Source organism: Chanodichthys erythropterus, chromosome 7 (genome assembly GCF_024489055.1).
Source record: "Chanodichthys erythropterus isolate Z2021 chromosome 7, ASM2448905v1, whole genome shotgun sequence".
Taxonomy (NCBI): Eukaryota; Metazoa; Chordata; class Actinopteri; order Cypriniformes; family Xenocyprididae; genus Chanodichthys; species Chanodichthys erythropterus.
Genome location: NC_090227.1, coordinates 17,683,356 through 17,707,106, shown reverse-complemented (window position 1 = coordinate 17,707,106; position 23,751 = coordinate 17,683,356). Strand labels below are relative to the sequence as shown.

Sequence of the window (23,751 nt, the reverse complement as noted above, 5' to 3'; positions counted from 1 at the left end):
AGAAAAATTTAGACATGTACCTTGCTATTACCTGAGACTGACATTAAAATTGTCTTTGCAGGTTCTGTGATTTGGCTCCATTTAATCATTTTTTCATTTTATTTTTTATCTTACACCACACATTAAAATTAAATGAAAGCATGCTTTTGGTGCATAAGATTGGTGCACAAAAAACAGCTCAGGGAGGTCAAAAAACACATGCAGAGAAGTGTTCAGATTATATGACATCAGCAATCACAGACATTCGCATTAAAGCTGAATCTAGTCCTCAAGGTTATGATTATCGACACAATCCTCGACAGAAAGGCAAAGGGGGAGGTGTTGCTGTAATTTATAGTAATATATTCAGAATCATTCAAAAGAATTTCAAATATAATTCCTTTGAAGTGATGGTGCTTTATGTAACATTATGCAAGTTGACATTTGTGCTGGCTACTGTATACAGGCCACCAGGGCACCATACTGACTTTATCAAAGAATTTGCTGAGTTTCTATCAGAGTTAGTACTGGCTGCGGATAAAGTCCTTGTTGTTGGTGATTTTAATATCCATGTAGATAATAAAGACGCATTTGGATTGGCATTTGCAGATATTTTAAACTCTATTGGAGTTAGACAACACGTGTCAGGACCCACTCATTGTCGTAATCATACCCTAGATCTAATACTGTCGCATGGAATAGATATTGATGCTGTTGAAATTCTACAGCAGAGCGATGATATATCAGATCATTATTTAGTCTCGTGTATAATACAATTAGCCAAGGCTACAAAACCACCACCCAGCCATAAATATTGTAGAACAATCACGTCTACCACTAAAGATTGCTTTATAAATAATCTCCCCGAGCAGTTTCATCGCCTTAGTATACCTGACAACTTAGAAGAACTCGATGCTGCAACAAACTATTGGCTTTCTCTTTTCCAGCACATTAGATGCAGTCGCTCCTTTACGTCTATAGAAGATTAAGGAAACTAATCCAACGCCGTGGTATGATGAGCACACTCGGGCTCTAAAACGAGCTGTTAGAAAAGCTGAACGTAGTTGGAAGAAAACAAAACTAGAAGTTTTTCGCCTTTCGTGGAAAGAAAAAATGATTGAGTACAGAACAGCCATAAGAAATGCTAGATCTACTTATTTTTCAAATCTCTTAATAGAAAACAAACAATCCTAGGTATTTATTTGACACAGTGGCTAAATTAACTAGAAACAGAGATTCAACTGCTGAAGTTTCCATAGAGCACAGCAGTAATGACTTTATGAACTTCTTTACTTGCCAGATTGATAATATTAGAGAGAAAATTATAAACATGCAACCATCTACAGTTTCGCTTCAGACAGTGCACTGTAGTGTCCCTAAGGTAAAACTAGAATCATTCGCCGCTATAGGAGAGGAAGAATTATCTAAACTTATCAAATCATCAAAATCAACGACATGTATGTTAGACCCAATGCCGACTAAACTACTGAAAGAAATGCTTCCAGAGGTCGTAGGTCCACTTCTTGATATAATTAATTCATCTTTAACACTAGGACACGTGCCAAAAACCTTTAAGCAGGCTATTATCAAACCTCTTATTAAAAAACCTCAACTAGATCCGAGAGATTTAGTAAATTACAGGCCAATCTCGAATCTACCTTTTCTGTCAAAGATACTAGAAAAGGCAGTTTCAACACAACTGTGCTCCTTTTTAGAAAGAAATGGAATCTGTGAGGATTTCCAGTCAGGATTTAGACCATACCATAGTACTGAGACTGCTCTCGTTAGAGTTACAAACGATCTACTCCTATCATCCGATCGTGGCTGTATTTCTCTATTAGTGTTATTAGATCTCAGTGCTGCTTTTGACACTATCGATCATAACATTCTTTTAAAAAGACTTGAAAACTATATTGGCATTAGTGGAATTGCTTTGGCATGGTTCAAATCATACTTATCTGACCGTTATCAGTCTGTGGTAGTTAATGAAGAGATGTCGTATCGATCACAGGTTAAATATGGGGTACCACAAGGCTCAGTATTAGGACCATTGCTTTTCACGCTGTACATGCTGCCCTTAGGAGAGATAATTAGGAAGCATGGTGTTAGTTTTCACTGCTACGCTGACGATACTCAGCTCTATATTTCCTCGCGCCCTGACGAAACCTACAAATTCACAAAACTAACAGAATGCATAGCTGACATTAAAAACTGGATGACAAGAAATTTCTTATTATTAAATTCAGAAAAAACTGATATCCTAATCTTTGGACCAAAAACTTCCTCACGAAAAAACCTTGAATACTCTCTAACACTTGACGGGTGCTCCATTAAACCTTCGTCCTCAGTTAGGAACCTGGGTGTGCTCTTTGATACCAATCTTTCATTTGAAAGTCATGTTTCTAGTATCTGTAAAACCGCCTTCCATCTAAAAAATATATCTAAATTACGACATATGCTCTCAATGACAAATGCGGAACAGTTGGTTCATGCATTCATGACCTCAAGACTAGATTATTGTAACGCTCTACTGGGTGGTTGTTCTGCTCGGCTTTTAAACAAATTATAGTTGGTCCAAAATGCGGCAGCTAGAGTTCTTACTAGAACCAGAAAGTATGACCATATTAGCCCAGTTCTGTCAACATTACATTGGCTCCCTATTAAACATCGTATAGATTTTAAAATTTTGCTACTTACTTATAAAGCTCTAAATGGTTTAGCTCCCCAGTACCTAAGTGAGCTCTTAATGCATTATAGTCCTTCACGTTTATTGCGATCTCAGAATTTAGGCCAGTTGATAATACCCAGAATATCAAAATCAACTGAAGGCGGCAGATCCTTTTCCTATTTAGCACCTAAACTCTGGAACAATCTTCCTAGCATTGTTCGGGAAGCAGACACACTCTGTCAGTTTAAATCTAGACTAAAAACACATCTCTTTGCTCTTGCATACACATAACACATTATCAATACATTAACATTTTTCAAATCCGTTAAAGGATTGTTACGCTGCAATAATTAGGTCGGCCGGAACCGAGAACATTTCCTATAACACTAGATATACCTGTACATCAGAATAAGAATGGCATCTACGCTAATATCAGTCTCTCTGCTTATCCTGAGGTTTGCCGGGTGCTGGATCCAGGCCGTATCCAGATCAGATGGAGAACCTGCGTCTGGACCTGACTAAAACGTAGCCCAGGAGACAATGGGCCTAAAGATCCAATTCTGGCTGCATCTATAATTCAGATTTTTAATCCCCGTATCCGCTTACATATATTTATATATAATCTATTTTTAATCTCTATAATAAAAATGTATAATTCAGATTTTGATCTCCATATACATTTACATATATTATATATATCTTCCAAGGGGTTTTTTCCCTCCTAGGACTTTTTTCCCAGTGCTAGCACGCTGGGTTTTTTCCACCCCTGGAAGTCAGCCGACATTGGCTTAATGTAGCACCATCTTGTATATGTTACATATTACCATGCTTGTTTGTACAGTTTATTTTTAACCACTTCCCTTTTTTCTGTGCTTCTAATATGTAAAGCTGCTTTGAAACAATTACCAATTGTAAAAGCGCTATATAAATAAATTTGACTTGACTTGACTAAAGCTGGATTAGATTTCTCAGAGCACTGTGGAGCTTGCACAAATAGTAGTATAGAATTTGCTGTAGAATTTTTTATAGGGTTTGTCTGAGAAAAAGCACTGCCATGATATTCTGCACTCATTTGAAACGGACATAACATTCTGTGACATGAAAGTCATCACAATTTAAACGATCTCATGCATTTGGCTTTTGTGGTTTGTCATCATAGGAGCATCAGCTGCTGCAGTAAATGTGGTGTGAAATTGACAGTCCTTTTATGTTTAACCGTTTTAAATGCCCGTTGCCCTGAAGCCACCGGGCTTTGACCCGTCATCGCTGCTCGCAGCTATTATTAATTATTAATTATTATTATTATTATTATTATTATTATTAGGGCCAAAGCCGAATGGCTGAAGGCACTATTGTTTTCCTTAGGAAAATTATTTTTTTCAACTATTCTGGCATTTTTGGGGCCCTTAACGTGCTCGAAAACTCTTGAAACTTTGCACACACATCGGAATCGTCGGCCATCAGAGGCTGGGACCCGGGTGCGGCAGGGAGGCTCAACAGCGCTATTATGCTATTATCAGCTATTATGAGTTGTTTGGAAAATGCATGCTCTGGAATTTTATATACTCCTCCTAGACAATTAATCCGATCACCAAACTCAGTCAGCATGAAGTCAAAACATTGAGGATGCTAAATTGCGAGCTGATTTTTGATATCTTAAATGGTTTGGCCGTGGTGAGGCAATGAATTTATGGTGAGAAAAGGGAAACAGGAAATGTGTTATAACGTCAGCGTACATTGATTGCCTTTTATTAAACTTCACCTGTGTGCTCGTTATATGATACTGATCACATGGATGTGACTATTGTGAGTCAAAGTTACAGCACCACCAATTGGCAGCAGGAAGTGTGTCACTTTCAAAATGCTTTGAGATCACCCTCTTTTTTTTTTTTTTACCCGTTTTATTTCTAACTTCAGTGTAATGTCAATACACAGCAGATATAGACTTGTAAAAAGAATCATAATATTTCAAACACTGTTGCCATGGCAACGCATCAAACTTTAATTTTCGTTTTGGAAGCTTTTGAGATACTTAGCACGTCTCAAATTGCATAAAAATCGATACAAACGTCAGAGATGTTAACCAGTAGACATGGGCAAAACCGTAGAAACAGGTGGGGAGGAGGGCCTCTATAGCACCATCTTCTGACAAAAGTGGGGGTTAGTTTAAACTACAATCACCAAACTTAGAACACATTGTTCTCATTAAGCCGGACAACTTTCTAATTTACAGTCATTAGCTCTGACCAACAGGAAGTCAGTTATTTTGGTTTGAATGTGGATTATTTGAATAAACAGGCTCTGAATCTTAAACTACTACTTCTAGGGGGTTTATTTAATTCAGACCAAATATTTTTTACAATGGTGCTAAGACATTGAAGATGTTAAATTGAGAACAGATAATGGATATCTCGAACGGTGTTGCCAGGGTCATAGATTGAAGTAATGTCAAAAAAAGGAAACTGAATGACTCATTTTCTATAAAACAAAACTAACAAAATAATTATAATTGATTGAAAAATGGATTAATGTCATACATAGAGTAACAACTAGAGGGCAGCATATACCCATTTTTAAACAGGGTTGGATAAATCAAGATCAATAGTTTATAGTTATATATATATATATATATAGAACAACGATTTTGTTTTTATTTTACTGTTTGTGCAGGTATATTTAAACATTTAGCAAAGACTACTGTGTCACATTCAAGATGGGTTTTTTTTTGTTTGTTTAAAATGATCTTCTCAGTCTGTCTCAGTCTCTCCCTCTCCTCCCCCATACTACCTCAGGTTCATTTGGGTGTCTGTGTGTGGGTCTCTGTCTGTGTCACTGTCTGTGTATATCTCCCTTTCTCTCTCCCTGTGTATGTATGTGTGTGCATTACAATCTTAATTTTTTCTAAATGTTGAGTTAGTTATTTTTTACAATTAGTTAGAATTTTTTAATTATTTATTGATATAATTCAGATTTATTAAAAACCCCTCTTTCAGTAAAATTTCACATGATTATAAAAGTGGCTGTTTAAAATAAACATGCATAAGTGAACAGAAAAGTGGAGTTTGCAATAACAGCATGAAATTTGGTCTAGAATTTTTATAGGGGTTGTCTGAAGCAGAGTTTAGACTGCACAATTTTCAAAGTAGTCAGGTCACTGTTCTTTTCACACTGCATGACTATCTTGGCCAGCATTCAGTCGCTGCTGTGTTCAAACTGCACGATGGATCGGCAACAGAAGGTTTCACACTGCATGACTTTACAATAGGAAGAATCGCTGACAACTCTGTCTGGCACACAAACTACGTTTCACAACCAAACACACGGGAGATGTGACAAGGAAACAACACGATATTGCGCGTGCAAGACCGGAGTTCTAACGTGAGATTGGGTTTATTATTAAAAACGCTAGCCCGTAAGAAGCTTGCAAAACGAATTGCCTGTGTGCTGATTTGCAGCGAAAACAAGAGAAAGAAAAGAAGAATATGGAGGAAATGGTTGGGGAGGCTGTAGATTGTGTGTTCTGCAACGAGAGTTTTAGGTAAATACATACATTTTCAAAGTGCTGCTGTTGCGGATGGTCAAGCAAATGTTTGTGCTTTGGTTCTATTTGATAGAATTGTAATGCTTGTGTACGAAGCCATGCTTGCTGGTATTGTGGTCTATAAGTCCTCCCTGAACTCCCCGCTGCTCTGCATCTTGCGCTCTCATTGGCTGTCAGTCATTGTCGATGTAGTTTTCAGTCAGAACACTTCACACAGCAGGATTTTGAATCACCGACAGGTCCAGATATTTAGCATGCCAAATATCTCAGGGGAGCCAGAAACTCGTCTGTGATTCTCTCAGATCGCATCTTTGCTCATTCACACTGCGTGATTGTCACTCGCGTGAACGAGCACCGATTTGCCTGTGATTTCGGGCATTTGTCTGCGATTTCACAAAACCTGTCGGCAAGCCAAAATCGGGGCTAAAAATCATGCTGCACTCATTTGAAATTGACATATTCTGTGACATGAAAGTCATCTCAATTTAAACAATCTCATGCATGTGGCTTTTGTGGTTTGTCATCATAGGAGCATCAGCTGCTGCAGTAAATGTGTGCAACTGACATAGTCCTTTTATGTTTAACCGTTTTAAATGCCCATTGCCTGCCTTGCACAGTTGACCTGAAGCCACCGGGGTGGCTATGCCACTGGGCTTTGGCCCGTCATCGATGCTCGCAGCTATATTTATTATTATTCTTCTCCAAAGTGACTATGTGTTATGGGTCGCAGCATTAGGCGTGGCAAAATGGCTTGATAGCGCCACCTAACATGGTGCCCCTCGCTCTACATTTCACATAGATTTTGAAATTCGGTACAGACATTTAACCCTCTGAAGTCTGAGGCTGATTTGGAGCTTGGAGATGTTGAGACATGCTCTGACATTTGTGCTTTTTTCAGTTGTTCATAAACATATAAATGGAAAAAGTGTCATTACACTGTATTCAGCACAAACTAGGCTACGATAATATGTGAGGAACATGTATGTACATGTTTGTGTTTTTAAAGGAATAATGTTTATGCGTGGTTATTGAAAAAACAAAAAACTTAGGTCACTGAAATAAGGCCAAAAAAAAAGTATATTAAATCTGTGTTCACTGAGACTTCTGGTTATTGGGGGTTGTAGACTAGAGTTTTTGCTTAAGAATTATGTAAAAATTATGCTGACTACTCTTTCATATAAAACAATAGAGATTTAAATTTTGTAAGACACTTTTTGTCAAGAAACACAGTATGCGAGGAGGCGTGAATATGCATAAATAATGGTCCATTTACACCTGAGAAGACAAAAGAATAACATAATAATGACCTGAAATGACTTGCATATTAATGAGGCCTTTCAGCCAGGTAGGCTGTGAAAAAAACCCTCTGTAATCATGTCTGAGCTCATCATAAACAGCAATACTGTGAAATATTATTACAATTTAAAATAATGGTATTTTATTATATTCTTTAAAATATAATGTATTTCTGTGATGCAAAGTGTCTGAACAATTATGCTACCTCTGTGGCATTTCATATAGGCTATTAGCTTAAAGGCATGCACATTTGGAGAAATATTGATGGATTCTTATATATGTATGTCAATTTTCTATACTGAGAAGTAATTTTTATTGTCGTCACTATGAGTGCTGGATACTATGTTTTTAATTCATACTTAGGAGGGTGCTCTCTGTGCACATTTAGTCCACAAATTATTCTAAAGAAGAAGAGGACATTTCAGGAATGGTGTTTTTAATTCATACTTGCAGCCGGAGGGCGCTCTGTACACCTTTAGGCCACAAATTCATATAAAGAAGAAAAGGAACTAGGAACTAACGTCATGTCTTCTAGAGATCGCTAACCATGGCTTTACCATCCAAATAAACACTTTTCAAGACAATAAATACACGTATTGCCTCTGAATTTGACTCTGAATAGCGCTGGCTCCGTGGGCGTGGCCGCATTAGCGGATAATGAGCTGAATCACAGACTTCTGACACGGCTCTCTTTTCATACGGATTACATAAACACAGAATGTTTGTTTTCGATTTGACTTGCACGATTTAAAACCTGACATTTTCAATGTTTCTTTAGACGTAAGTGTCATTTTTTTGTCATTAGTATTCATAAGTTACAGTTCATTTTCTGAGAACTATCAGATTGGACTTCGTTCAGAGGGAGACGAGCGATCACGCATCATGTTAGTTTTCTTTATTTTACAAAAAGCACAACATTGTTTTTTACTCTGAGTGTACACAAATAAAAGAAGACATTCTATAGTTTCAATTGATATATTACTTATGTCTATGACAAGAAATGATGGGGTAATTTAAGTCTGTTTTGCTGCAATGTGAAAAAAATCCTACAAAACGCACAGACGCGTTTTCAGACCAGTTAACAGCCCAGTACCTACAAAAAAGTCTCTTGGAGCAAAATCTGAAACCGAACAGGAAGTCAGATATTTTGAATTAACTTATAATTTTTTGCCATTTCCATACGTTCTACTTTAACAAACTCCTCCTAGAGCTTTAACCCTCAGGGATCTGAGGATTTTTGGGGCCCTGGAGAAGTTGACATACCCTGACATTTATGCTTTTTTTCAGTTGTTCATAAACATATTAATGACAACAGTGTGATTACACTGTATTCAGCACAAACTAGGCTACAATAACATGTGAGGAACATGCATGTACATGTTTGTGTTTTTGAAGGAATAATGTTTATGTGTGGTTATTGAAAAAACAAAAAACTTAAGTCACTGAAATAAGGCCAAAAAATATATATTAATTCTGTGTTCACAAGACTTCTGGGTATTGGAAGTTGTAGACTAGAGTTTTTGCTTCAGAATGAAGTAAAAATTTATTCTGGCTACTCGTTCATATAAAACAATAGAGAGATTTAAATTTTCTAAGACACTTTTGTCAAGAAACAGTATGCATGGATCATCGTGAATAATGTGTGATTTACACCTGAGAAGACAAAAGAATCGCATAATGAGTTGTAATGACCTGCATAAATAATGAGCTCTTTCAGAAAGTTCAATGTTTCGCAATGAAACAAAGTTCTTATAACTTGGGTATACAATGTCCCATCTGGCCCAAACTTCACATGTTTTATTAGAGTCCTGACCTGAAGACATCTACATGCCAATATTCAGTTAGTCATAGCACCACCTGCTGGCAACAGGAAATGGCATGCTTTACACTGTAATTCCCTCCCAGTACCACATTTCAATATGCCACAAAGTACCAAACATACTAGAAACACGTTAAATCATGAGTGCTAATGTATGTGATTAACGCCACGAAACAGGAAGTTTTTGTAACTCAGGCATATGATGTTAGATGTGCTCTAAACTTCACGTTTGATAACAGTCCTGGCCTGAAGTCATCTACATGGCAATATTCAGTTAATATAAAGCACCACCTGTTGGCAGCAGGAAGTGTGACACTTTGAAATTACTTAATTGCCATAATTCTCCTGTTCTTACTTGCTTACATGCATGTTGCCCACTGTTCACTGTTTTCCTAAGGCAGACAGGTGGCGGTTAGCCCGGGTGCCAGGGCCCTTTCATCGCTGCTTGCAGCTTTAAAGGGATAGTTCACCCAAAAATGAAAATTTGATATTAATCTGCTTACCCCCAGTGCATAAAAGATGTTGGTGACTTTGTTTCTTCAGTAGAACACAAATGATGATTTTTAACTCGAACCGTTGCCGTCTGTCAGTCTTATAATGCGAGTGAATGTTAACACAATTTATAAGAGTCAAAAAATATGCATAGACAAATCCAAATTAAACCCTGTGGCTCATGACAACACGTCCAATGTCCAACTGCGTTCAGCATTCGCTTAGTGATGTCTGATCGAGCTCTGACAACGGCAGTGATGTCTCGCGCATATACTTCAATGATTGCTAGACATTACTGCTGTTGTCAGAGCGCGATCAGACCTCACTAAGCGAATGCTGAACGCAGTTGGACATAGTGGTGTATTAGAGGTAAAAAATTACATAAATAATGTTCGGTTTCTTGCACAAACCAATCGTTTCGTGTCTTAGGACATCAATGTGTCGTCATGAGCCGCAGGATTTAATTTGGATTTGTCTAAGACACGAAACGATTGGTTTGTGCAAGAAACCGAACATTATTTATGTAATTTTTTACCTCTAATACACCACTATGTCCAACTGCGTTCAGCATTCGCTTAGTGAGGTCTGATCGCGCTCTGACAACAGCAGTAATGTCTAGCAATCATTGAAGTATATGCGCGAGACATCACTGCCGTTGTCAGAGCTCGATCAGACATCACTAAGCGAATGCTGAACGCAGTTGGACATTGGACGTGTTGTCATGAGCCACAGGGTTTAATTTGGATTTGTCTATGCATATTTTTTGACTCATAAATTGTGTTACCATTCACTTGCATTATAAGACTGACAGACGGCAACGGTTCGAGTTAAAAATCATGATTTGTGTTCTACTGAAGAAACAAAGTCACCTACATCTTGGATGCACTGGGGGTAAGCAGATAAATATCAAATTTTCATTTTTGGGTGAACTATCCCTTTAATTAATAGTTGTGTTTGAGTCCCTCAGTTGTCCTCAATCAATGTGAAACGATGGATCTCAAAATCATTCAGTCACTGTTGTAAAGGGTTAAAATATGCAAAAGATGGTGGAAAACTGAAGAATTTTTGGGACCTGGAGATTTTTTCTGAAGAACAGAGCTCAGTTTAACTGCTCAGAATAAACATGGGACTCATGAACAACCATCACACAAAAAAAAAAAAAAAAACTGTCGTAGATCCTCCAGGTAATGACAAACAGTATTAAGAATCAATGGTTCACAAACTTTTGAACTGGGTCATTTGAATAAATTCAGCTATTTTTTTTGTCTTATGGATTATATGTAAACATCTTTTATGTAAAATATCTTACTCAGGACAGTACCAAATTAAAAATAACATGCATTTTGTATGATCTCTCTTATTTTGTTAAAATTTCACACATTTCCACACATTCTGCAAGTGGTTCACATACTTTTTCTTGCAACTGTATATACGTATATAGGCCTATATACATCACCCTTTAACGTCAGAAAAGAATATGAAAAAATAGTACTTTGCATATTATACTTTAAAAACACATCTATAGTTGATTTTATAGTGCATCATAACTAGAGATGAAAGATCATTTCATGATTATAGTGACCAAAATTATCATGTTATCACGGTTTCATTAAAATGTGCTGGAAATGTTAAAAACGTGGTGATTTGATTTCACTGTGTGGTATCAGTACTTTTTTGTGGAAAACCAACAAACAACAAATAAAATTAGCATCAATATGCAATTTTTGTTTGTATAAACATTAAAATAAACATTAAAAATGATGGCCAGATTTTAAAGGAGTGTTTACAACATAACATGTTATCTACTAACATGAACTACTGTACAAGTTCAAATGAAGTTAACAAAAAAAAGGTTTATAAAAAGATAAACCTCATATTTCAGTCTTGAAATCATTTTTTATGAAAAAAAGATGAGTCAAAATGATAAATTAATGTCATTTTTTATGGAACAGCAGAACTACAGCAGTTTCCCCCGGTAATCTCTGTAAACACAGCAGCACTGGGATTATAAATACTACTTTAATAGGCTGTACACAGAGGGATGATGAAAAGCAAATGCCATCGAAACTTTTCTAAAGACAATTTGTTCTCCCTTAGAAATGCATTCAAATAATTAATTAATTCATACATTTTCAAATAATTTCTCTCACCACTCTGCCTTCCGTGATATTTTCCCACAAAACAAAACCTACGCAGCATGTTGTGCCTCCGGGAGACTGCTGCTAACTGCTTAATCTTGCATGATTGAAATTTTGACATCCCAATTTTTTTCTATTGTGAATTGTTTTTCTGTTATATTGCAATTACATTTGCAGGTTCATAAATAAAAATAATAACCTCACAGCCAATATGTCAAACTTGATATTAGCTCACTCTAATTAGATGAAAAGTAAGGCCTGGCGAGCTACCTCTAATCAAGCCAAAAGCTACTAGTAGCTCGCGAGTGATGTGTTGGAGGCCCCTTCTGTATACATATCGGCCACCCTGCTCTCTAAGATGTTGGCATCGGCCATCAAAAATAAAAGAAATATCGTTTACCATTACCTATTGCACATTTTGATCTCAAAATCAGCTAATGATAAACATGCATAACATCTGTTGCTGATATACTCTTTAGACTATTGTGAAATGATGTTGAAACATTTATGTGGTCAAGCACAAATGAAACGCATATCAATTGGATAAACTGTAACTAAGAAAAAACAGAAAAGAAAAAAAAAAATACTAAAACTGAAATAGCATTTTAAAATTACCTCTGGTCTCCCAGAACAGCCCGAGCTCCAAAATACCTCTTCAACTCTGTCTCTGGATTCAGATTCCTTTGTGACCCAGAAGAAAAAGAGATAATTTGAGATTAAATATTTGTCTTATTACATTTGAATGGTACAGAATGATGACATGAATACATCTCACCTGTGTTCCACGTACAACACAGGTCTGTGTTCGGATGCGCTGTTGTCTGTGCTTCGATGCGACAGGCCTTTGCTCCTATCCAGGGTCTCTAAAATAGCATCAATATTATCTCCTGTTCCCAAATTGTCCTGACAATCACAAAAACACTAAATTAGACACACTAAGCATGTGATAAACAGATCTACAGCATGATTTTGATTTGTGATATTGCTTTTATAAACCAAATCAGACGAGGAGGTTAATAAATAACTTACATTTCAGACACTATTTTTTTTATTTTGCCAAAGACAATAGTCCCAAAAGAAGCTAAAGCCATGAACACAGACACACAGAGTGATAAAAACAGTTAATCCCTGCAGTGATGTTATAAAAAAATATTGGCACTCATAGAACACTGCTTGACAAATGAATTTAGAGGACCAGGGCTATGTTTGCCAAAAGCATTATAAGCATTATACAGTAGTCAACATTTGAAGTGAATCAGAAGGTAGAGGGGTCTTATTGGGTTCAAAAATCTGTACCCAACTCTTCTTTCTAGTAATATGGCACATAGTCAGAGTTGGTACTCGACTAACTGGGTCCCACGTCAGGAAGTAGACAGACAGGCTAAAAAAAAAAAAATCCATGAAAAAAAATCCAAAAAAGTCCGTTCTCAAAAATCCATGCTGTTTTATTAAAGGAGTTTAAAATATAAATAATAAATGTATTTGTGATAAATATAGGCTTAATATGTGAGAAAATTGACATTTTGCATAAAGATAAATGTGCTTTGATGCATTTGTTGGATAACATGTGGTTAAAGCGCCACTCAGCGGTCAAAAGCTGCAAATGCACTCTGCGACGCCGCGGCGGTAGAAACACCGTTTTGGATGGCCCACCTACTGTATTATCTTAAAACTTATCTGGGCCAGTTTTGGCAAAATTGTGGGACAGTTAGGGCTGGGTACCGAACTCGATACTTTTTAGGTACCGATCGAACTGCCTCGATACTATCGAGTATCGAAAAGTGTCTTGTCATTCGGTACCAAATTTCTGTACCTCAGAATGGAGCCGAGTAGAGGGGCGGAGAAATGCTTTCGCTGTCTCGTTGAGGAGCAAGTAACGTTGCGCTACATTATTATTTATATCTAAATATATAAAACTATACGCGCGAGAGAGACCCTATGTGCGAGAGGGCGAGTGAATCAACGGTTTCGTTTTCCGTTTATCTCCGAATGGGCGGGTGAGAAACGGCTGTTTATGTGAGCAGCCAGTTCACTACAGATACTGTTAACAGAAAACAAAAGTGTCGCACTGCCTGCAGAAACAGCGGAACGCGCAATGTTTTTTAGACTAGTTATGGACAGGTACAACACACAGCAGCTTTACATCAGCGTTCTTCCCTCAAGTCTATGGAAACTCGCGACCGGTTCGTGACAGGCTCGTTCGCCTGCACGAGCACAGGCTCTGCCTCTGGCTCCAGAACGCGAACAATTCTGCTGAAAAAGGGGTATCAGCGTCCTCCTGATACTGCGGATAATCATAATAAAAATTACATTCAAATTAATTGTGGGTGGATGAGAGATGAATCATTAATGTGTTGATTTTAATAAAGACACAGATCTCTTGTTTCACGGTAAGACGCAACGAACTTGCGTCACTCTTACTTCCGCTTTGATCTTGTTAATAATTAATTTTTTGAAGAAGAACAATTGCTGAGTGATTTAAAAAGAGCCTCACATACTGAATTTTTGCACTGAAAACTAAACTTTATTAAAACTTTGCACTGATTTATTGTATTGGGTAAATTTTGTCAATTTGTGCTTTTTTTATTCCCCGCAGTGGCTCAGGAGATGAGTCTTTGAGTCTGAAAAAAAGTCAAAGTTAAAATATAAAACCAAAGATTTTTTTTTAGGTTATGTAATCTTGTTTAAACAGATTTTATAAAATTGGTATCGAAAAAGGTATCGTTCAGGTATCGGTATCGAAGTCAAGGTATCGGTATCGTCTCGGTATCGAAAATTTTTGAACGATACCCAGCCCTAGGGACAGTAGTCACTGGCAATTCTGAATGTGAACCTAAAGTGGCCCACACATGGCATAACAAATATGGCCCAGATACATTACTTCAACTTTGGACCACATTTGGCTAATGTGCAGCACAGGCAGCACTGGCTAATCAGGGTGTGAACCTAAACTGGCCTACATATAATGCAGCAAATGTGGCCCAGTTATTCTTAAAACATATCTGGGCCAGTTTTGGCAAAGATGACGGAGTGTAATCACTGGCGATTCTGAATGTTAACTCCAACTGTACTCCATTACTCCAACTTTGGACCACATTTGGCATATGTATGGCACAGTCAGCACTGGCCAACCAGGGTATCAGCTCAAAATGGAACCGTTAGCATGTTAATAGTTAATAACAATTAGGGCCAAATGTTGGTAAATATACGGTACAGTTGACACAGCAAATATGCTCTAAATATCATAAAAAACAAGGCCACTTCTGGCTTTGGAACGAGCACCTTTAAAAACTGGTTAATTTAGATGTATAGCTAAAAATGAAACTGAAAATATAGCATTAATACTTTTCAGGGATAATTCATATAGGATGCAACACTTCATTGTACAGGCTAATCTGGAGAAGGCAGATATTTCAGTTTTTTTTAACAACTTTATTGGTGTGTTTGTGTGTACAGGTATAAGTGGTTTGTGAGGACACAAATGTCTATAATGACATATGCATTACAAAGTAAACATGGTTTATGAGGACACTTCCTTTGTCATCGTAAACCAAATGGCTTAAAAACAAACTTTTTTTTAATTCAAAACATGCAGAAAGTTTTGTGTGGTGGGTAGGTTTAGGGCTAGGGGAGGGGGGGATATACAAATATATGGGGGAGGGGGGTATAATAATAAATTATGTTTTTGGAAAATGTAATTTGTAGAAAGTTTTCTGTGATGGGTAGGTTTAACGTAGTGGGATAGGTTATAGTTTGTACAGTATAAAAACCATTATGTCTCTGGAAAGTCCCCATAAAACATGAAAACAGTGTGTGTGTGTGTCTGTACTGTAGAGCAGAAACACAGACGTGCACTATTACAGCTCTTACAGTCAGTTATGCTGTACATGTACTGTAAGTAAAGTGTCTGATTGAGAAACGTGTACAACAGTTAAAATTAGTGAACTTTTTTTTGGTCTTGGAACATATATTTGGTAGAGACACATTTTGAGCTGCTGTCTGTTAAGATCTTAAGTTAGTCCTAACGCTACCTTACCCAACCCATTATCCTTAAAGTTTTCTGTGATAGGTAGGTTTAACGTAGAGGGATAGGTTATGCAGTTTGTACAGTATAAAAACCATTATGTCTCTGGAAAGTCCCCATAAAACATGAAAACAGTGTGAGTGTGTGTGTAGGTGTGTGTGTAGGTGTGTGTGTAGGTGTGTGTGTGTGTTGGTTTTTGTGGTTTACGAGGACTTTTGAGCTGAATACGCACCAGCATTACGGGGACATTTGGGTTTATGAGGACACAGGCCATTCCGGCAATGTAGATGCCTTTCTCTATGTCCCAGAAGCACCCTCTCCAATTTTCGCGGCATGTCCTTATATACCACAAAAAATACTGTCAGTATTATTGTCTAAAATTTATCAATTGTGAAAATTTATGAAGGAATATTGATCCTCAATTATACATAATTCTTAAATATCATACAATAAAGTATGAAAATAACTTGCTGTTTACTATAATTTATCTTTTGATGTTTATACTAAAAACAGAAGATGACAGAAGACATCAGATCATGCTGAAGTGAAACAGTGATGGAGAAAGCCCAATCTCTGGAGGAAGACATACAGTATTCACAAAGATTCATCAGTGATTTCACCTGTGTCAGGTATATTATATGTTATTTACAGTCATGATTTTACTTTTATTATTAAAGGTTAAATGTTACTCAGGGAAATAGGGCTACACAATATTGCAGAAAAACTGACATTGCAATATTTAGTTTTTCTGCAATTTATATATTGCGATATGAAAACAATTCCACCAGATGAACTGAATAGCTCTATTTGAAAATAATTAATCATTCTAGGATGATTGGGATAATTTTGTAGGGTAGTGCATCTGCTTAGAGAATAATAAACGAATTACAAGCTTAGATAAACAATAAAACTAAGATACAAATTAAAATAAGCAGTGCTTTATGTTTTTCAGGTTAATCTAACTGTATTGAGGTACACACATTGAGGAAAGCACGTATGGGTCCAATATTTTATGCATCTGTTTTCTTAATTGTTTACAATACAGAACCGACTGTTTTCGCTGAGAGTGTTTGCTCAAGCTCAAAGATAAGAAAAAGACAAGCAAATGATAAGCTTTCACTCTATGATGGTTAAACTTTGCAGATAATACGTGAATCACATGCGCTCTTAACCGGGGGGCAGCTGGACCGTTCGGATCAACTACGATCCCTACACTTGACATTGCACATCCTGTGATGTGACTTTTGTGGATTGTGACTTTTCATTTCGTCAGTAAATCTGGTTCCCTGATTACCGCTAAATCGCCATCACCTGCTTTCAAATGGAGCGGCATTTAACAGACAGAGCCGTAGATCACTGAAAAGCCACGCAATATCGCGTTCATTATCGAAGGCGCTTCATCTGCGATAGTCAAGTCAAGTCAAGTCAAATTTATTTATATAGCGCTTTTACAATTGGTAATTGTTTCAAAGCAGCTTTACATATTAGAAGCACAGAAAAAAAAGGGAAGTGGTTAAAACTGTACAAACAAGCGTGGTAATATGTAACATATACAAGATTGTGCTACATTAAGCCAATGTCGGCTGACTTCCAGGGGTGGAAAAAAACCCCTAGGAGAAAAACCCAGCGTGCTAGCACTGGGAAAAAAGTCCTAGGAGGGAAAAGTCCTAGGAGGGAATGATATGAGCGCGATATTGCGTAGCTTGTCAGTGAACTACTGCTCTGTCTATTAAATGTCTATTAATACGCATCACATTACATGCGTGTTCATGGCAGCATGTGAGGTTGTGTGTAGCTTTTCACCTGTTTTATGAGGACACGTGTTTTATGAGGACATCATGAGAACATGTTCTTCATGTTTGACTTGACTGAAGAATCTCAGTGTGTTGTTAGATTGACAGAAGCCCGGTCTATGAGGACACTAGTTTTACCGGGACTCTGGGGTGCACCCATATGGAAGATTGGGATCGATACTGATAACCCATAATTCTCAAACCTTTTTCGAAAAAACACGTGAACATATTTTATGTAGCGCTTGCGAAAATATATATAATGCTGTATCTCTGCAACGCTTTATCGTATTCAGACCAAACTTGACATGTCATCACAAGCATAACTTGAGGCAACATTTTGGCGCAGCGCCACCTACTGGTCTGGAGGTAGAAAAAATCTGGTCTCGTTAGATTCGGGGCATTATGCCAAGTCGAATGATATACAATTTCCATTTTGAATTTTGTGCTAAAATGCTTTATTTAATGAACGCATTAGCGTATCATTACGAAACTCGGTATAGGTCTTTGGCAACATGTCCTGAGAGTACACAAAAAGTTGGCGCAGCGCCACCTTGTGGTCAAAAGTTATAACAACATTTACAAAAATGCTAATAACTTTTGACTATATCAACCTATTGTAATGAAACTGGTTTCAGTAGATTCCTTGGGTCATGTTGAGAACAGATAACAAACTTGCCATAGTTGGCTAGACTTCCGGTCCGCCATATTGTTTTTCTTTCAAAACCTACTTTTTCGAACTCCTCCTAGACCGTTCTGACGTCGCCAGCTTGTAATCTTTGAATCTAAATCGCTGTTACAACGCGTTTGCATCTCGCTAGCTTGTTTAACTTGTCATCAGTCTCACTCGCTTCTCTTCCAACGCGTTCATCAAACTGTGGCAACTCAGATCAGTCTACAAACACGGTGAGTTATGTCATCCTTTCCCAGTGTTATATCGTGTTCCATCTGTCACATGTTTAGCATAGCCCTCTCTGTCAGTGATGAGGGATTTACATGTCATAAATGTAGGGAAATAGTCAGGCTGACAGAGAGAATCTCAGAATTAGAGACACGCATCCAAACTTTAAATCGAGGATAGTAAGAAGGCAGGGGCTTCAGATACTGTTTTGGATGCGACTAGCTTTGTGAACTCTGTACATTGTTTGGTTCCTGCTGTAGAGCCCGCACAGCAGGGCACTTGGGTAACGGTGAGGCGGCCTAGCCGCGGAAAACACCACTCTTCCGTTCCATTAAGAACATCAAACAGGTTCTCCCCACTCAGTGACGCACCCACTGAGAATCCTATTGAAAGTGCCCTAGTAATTGGCGATTCTATTACACGGAACATGAAAATAGAGACACCAGCCACCATAGTCACATGTTTGCAGGGAGCCAGAGCACCTGACATCAAAGCAAATTTAAAAGTGCTGGCTAATGCTAATCGTAAATACTCTAAAATTATTATTCACGTCGGCACAAATGATGTTCGACTTCGCCAGTCGGAGATCACTAAAATTAACATTAAAGGTGTGTGAACTCGCAAGTACAATGTCAGGAGAAGTAATTTGCTCTGGTCCCCTTCCTGTTCGGAGTGATGAGATAGTCAGCCATTGAGTGATGATAATCTGCTAACTGTCTAAGTGGTGTCCGCAGAATAATATAGGTTTCATAGATAATTGGAACATTTTTTGGGGCAGACCTGACCTGTTGAAAAGAGATGGTATTCATCCCTCCCTGGATGGTGCTGCTCTTCTCTCTAGTAATATGGCACATAGTCTTAGAGCTGAAACATGACAAACTACGGCCCAGGTCAGGAAGCAGACAGACTGGCTAAACCGACCGTCTGCTAGCTGCCTCACGTTAAAGTCAGATAAATCCCAACACAGTCTCTATGTGATAATATCTAGGTGTAAGAGTTTCTGTGTCTGTACCCCGAATTAATAAAAACAAAAAACTTCCAAACCCATTTAATGGAAAAAATTTAATTGATGTTCAACAAATAAAAAATAGAGATAATAATGATAAACAAATGATAAAGCTTGGATTGTTAAATATTAGATCACTTTCTTCAAAAGCACTTATTGTAAATGATATTATCACAGACAATAATCTAGATGTGCTGTGTTTGACAGAAACCTGGCTAAAACCGGACGATTACATTACTTTAAATGAGTCTAGCCCTCAAAGTTATGATTACAATCCTCGACAGAAAGGCAAAGGGGGAGGTGTTGCTGTAATTTATAGTAATATTTACAGTATTAGTCAAAAGTCTTTCAAATATAATTCCTTTGAAGTGATGGTGCTTTGCGTAACATTATGTAAGTTGACATTTGTGTTGGCTACTGTATACAGGCCACCAGGACACCACACAGACTTTATTAAAGAATTTGCTGATTTTCTATCAGAGTTAGTACTAGCTGCAGATAAAGTCCTTGTTGTTGGTGATTTTAATATCCATGTAGATAATAAAAAAAGACTCATTGGGATTGGCATTTACGGACATTCTAAATTCTATTGGTGTTAGACAACACGTGTCAGGGCCCACTCATTGTCGTAATCATATTTTAGATCTAATATTGTCACATGGAATCGATATTGACGCCGTTGAAATTCTGCAGCAGAGTGATGACATCTCAGATCATTATCTAGTCTCGTGTATACTACATTTAGTTAAAGAGGCTAAACTGCCTCCCTGCCATAATATGGTAGTACCATCACTTCTACCACTAAAGATCACTTTATAAATAACCTTCCTGATGCATATTTTTTCAAAACTTTTAGAAGAAAATAAACACAACCCTAGGTATTTATTTGATACAGTGGCTAAATTAACAAGAAATAAAGCTTCAACTTCTGATGTTCCCAAAGAGCACAGCAGTAACGACTTTATGAACTTCTTTACTTGCAAGATTGATAATATTAGAGAAAATAACCATGCAACTGTCTACTACAGTATCGTGTCAGACATTGCATTGTAGTGTCCCTGAGGAAAAATTCATTTCATTTACTGCTTTAGGAGAGGAAGAATTGTCTAAACTTGTTAAATCATCAAAATCAACAACATGTATGTTAGACCCTATACCAACTAAGCTATTGAAAGAGATGCTTCCAGAAGTCATAGATCCCCTTCTTAATATTGTTAATTCATCTTTGTCATTAGGATATGTACCAAAAACGTTTAAGCTGGCTATTATTAAACCTCTTATTAAAAAACCACAACTAGATCCTAAAGAATTAGTCAATTACAGGCCGATCTCAAATCTTACTTTTCTGTCAAAAATACTAGAAAAGGCAGTTTCATTGCAACCAAGTTCCTTTTTAGAAAGAAATAATATCTGTGAGGATTTCCAGTCAGGATTTAGACCGTACCATAGTACTGAGACTGCTCTCATTAGAGTTGATTTGCTCTTATCATCAGATCGTGGTTGTATCTCTCTATTAGTGTTACTGGATCTTAGTGCTGCATTTGACACTATCGATCACAATATTCTCTTAAATAGACTTGAGAATTATGTTGGCATTAATGGAATTGCATTGGCATGGTTCAAATCACACTTATCTGACCGTTATCAGTTTGTAATAGTAAACAATGAGATATCATATCGATCACAAGATAAATATGGAGTACCGCAAGGCTCAGTACTAGGACCATTGCTTTTCACTCTGTACATGCTACCCTTGGGAGATATCATTAGGAAGCATGCCGTTCGTTTTCATTGTTACGCTGATGATACTCAGCTCTATATTTCTTCACTATGGAGGACCAGGGGTGACACTTAAAAATAAAAAGAAGAATCAATTAATTAATTTAATAATTCAAACATAAAAATGTATATAAATGATTCACTTTTTATATAGGCAAATTAATAGACATATTTAAAGTTGTTTATTTAATTCCTGTTTTTAAATGTAGTTTAATAAAACAATAAAACAATAAATTTTAAAAATCTTTTTTGAATGTATAAATAAATAGACAAATTTGAAATGGGATATTTAATTCATTTTTTAAAACGTAGATCAATAAAACAATAAAAAGTTCATTAGTAAATCATTTTAAATGCGCATTTAAATTGCTTTTTTAAAAAGAATTTGGCAAATACTTTTCTTTCTCTATTTACCAGTTGCTTTTCTTTGTCGGTTTGTCAAACGCTTTTCTTTATCCATTTGTCAATCGAGTGGTAAAATGCCATTGGACAGTACACACGTGGGAGCAACCAATCAACTTTCGCCTCAATTTGAAGAGCCAATCCTCTCTCACTTGTAACACTCACTGTCATTGGACAGTTAGTACGGTGACCTGGAGGGGACATGGATGTCGTTTACTCAACAAAACGATCTCGTGGCCGTTCCCACGAATTAATATCTTGTGGCCAAGACATATTATCACGTTTCCACGAGTTTATATGTTGCGGCCACGACAAAGCTAAATGAACCGAACATGTCCCCTCCCGGTCACCGTACTAACTGTCCAATGACAGTGAGTGTTACAAGTGAGAGAGGATTGGCTCTTCAAATAGAGGCGAAAGTTGATTGGTTGCTCACACGTGTGTACTGTCCAATGGCATTTTACCACTCGATTGACAAATGGATAAAGAAAAGCGTTTGGCAAACCGACAAAGAAAAGCAACTGGTAAATAGAGAAAGAAAAGTATTTGCCAAATTCTTTTTAAAAAAGCAATTTAAATGCGCATTTAAAATGATTTACTAATGAACTTTTTATTGTTTTATTGATCTACGTTTTAAAAAATGAAGTAAATATCCCATTTCAAATTTGTCTATTTATTTATACATTCAAAAAAGATTTTTAAAATTTATTGTTTTATTGTTTTATTAAACTACATTTAAAAACAGGAATTAAATAAACAACTTTAAATATGTCTATTAATTTGCCCATATAAAAAGTGAATCATTTATATACATTTTTATGTTTGAATTATTAAATTAATTAATTGATTCTTCTTTTTATTTTTAAGTGTCACCCCTGGTCCTCCATACTTCACACCCTGACGAAACTTACCAATTCACAAAATTAACAGAATGCATAGCAGATATAAAAAAACTGGATGACCAGTAATTTCCTACTACTAAATTCAGAAAAAAACAGAGATTCTAATTTTTGGACCAAAAACTTCTTCACGTAATAACCTAGAATATTGTCTAACACTTGATGGCTGCTCTGTTAAGTCTTCGTCGTCAGCTAGGAACCTGGGTGTGCTCTTTGATACCAATCTTTCATTTGAAGGCCATGTTACTAGCATCTGTAAAACCGCTTTCTTCCATCTTAAAAATATATCTAAACTACGACATATGCTCTCAATGAAGAATGCAGAACAGTTAGTTCATGCGTTCATGACCTCAAGGTTAGATTACTGTAAGGCTCTACTGGGTGGTTGTTCCTCCCGCTTGATAAATAAACTACAGCTCATACAAAATGCAGCAGCTAGAGTCCTTACTAGAACTAGGAAGTATGACCATATTAGCCCAGTTCTGTCATCACTGCATTGGCTTCCTGTGAAACATTGTAAGTAATTAACAAGATTTTAAAATCTATACGAAGCACTAAATGGTTTAGCCCCCCAGTACCTGAGCGAGCTCTTAATGCATTATAGTCCTTCACGTTTATTGCGATCTCAGAATTCAGGCCAGCTGATAATACTTAGAATATCAAAATCAACTGCAGGTGGTAGATCCTTCTATTTGGCACATAAACTGTGGAACAACCTTCCTAGCATTGTTCGGGATGCAGACACACTCTGTCAGTTTAAATCTCTTTAACCTGGCATACACATAACATTATATATTTATATTTTCAAATCCGTTAAAGGATTATTAGGCTGCATAAATTAGTCCAGCCGGAACCGGGAACAGTTCCTATAACACCAGATGTACTTGTTACATCAGAAAAAGAATGGCATCTACGCTAATATTAGTCTTTCTGTTTATCCCGAGGTTTACCGTAGTCAACCGGATTCTGGGCCGTTTCCAGATGAGACAGAGGACCGGTGCCTTGACACGACCACAA

At 37.0% G+C, this 23,751-nt stretch overlaps 1 protein-coding gene across 1 annotated transcript in view; it reads right to left on the bottom strand.

The window, feature by feature from the left end:
* Positions 1-23,751, bottom strand: part of tcf25 (transcription factor 25 (basic helix-loop-helix)) — a 283,651-nt gene that overhangs the window by 242,088 nt on the left and 17,812 nt on the right. Inside the window, exons 4-5 of the mRNA XM_067389839.1 lie at positions 12,709-12,836; positions 12,549-12,614 (exon numbers count right to left, since the gene is read on the bottom strand). Of these exons, the coding sequence (XP_067245940.1) occupies positions 12,549-12,614; positions 12,709-12,836 (194 nt within the window). The remainder of the gene's footprint in view (positions 1-12,548; positions 12,615-12,708; positions 12,837-23,751) is intronic.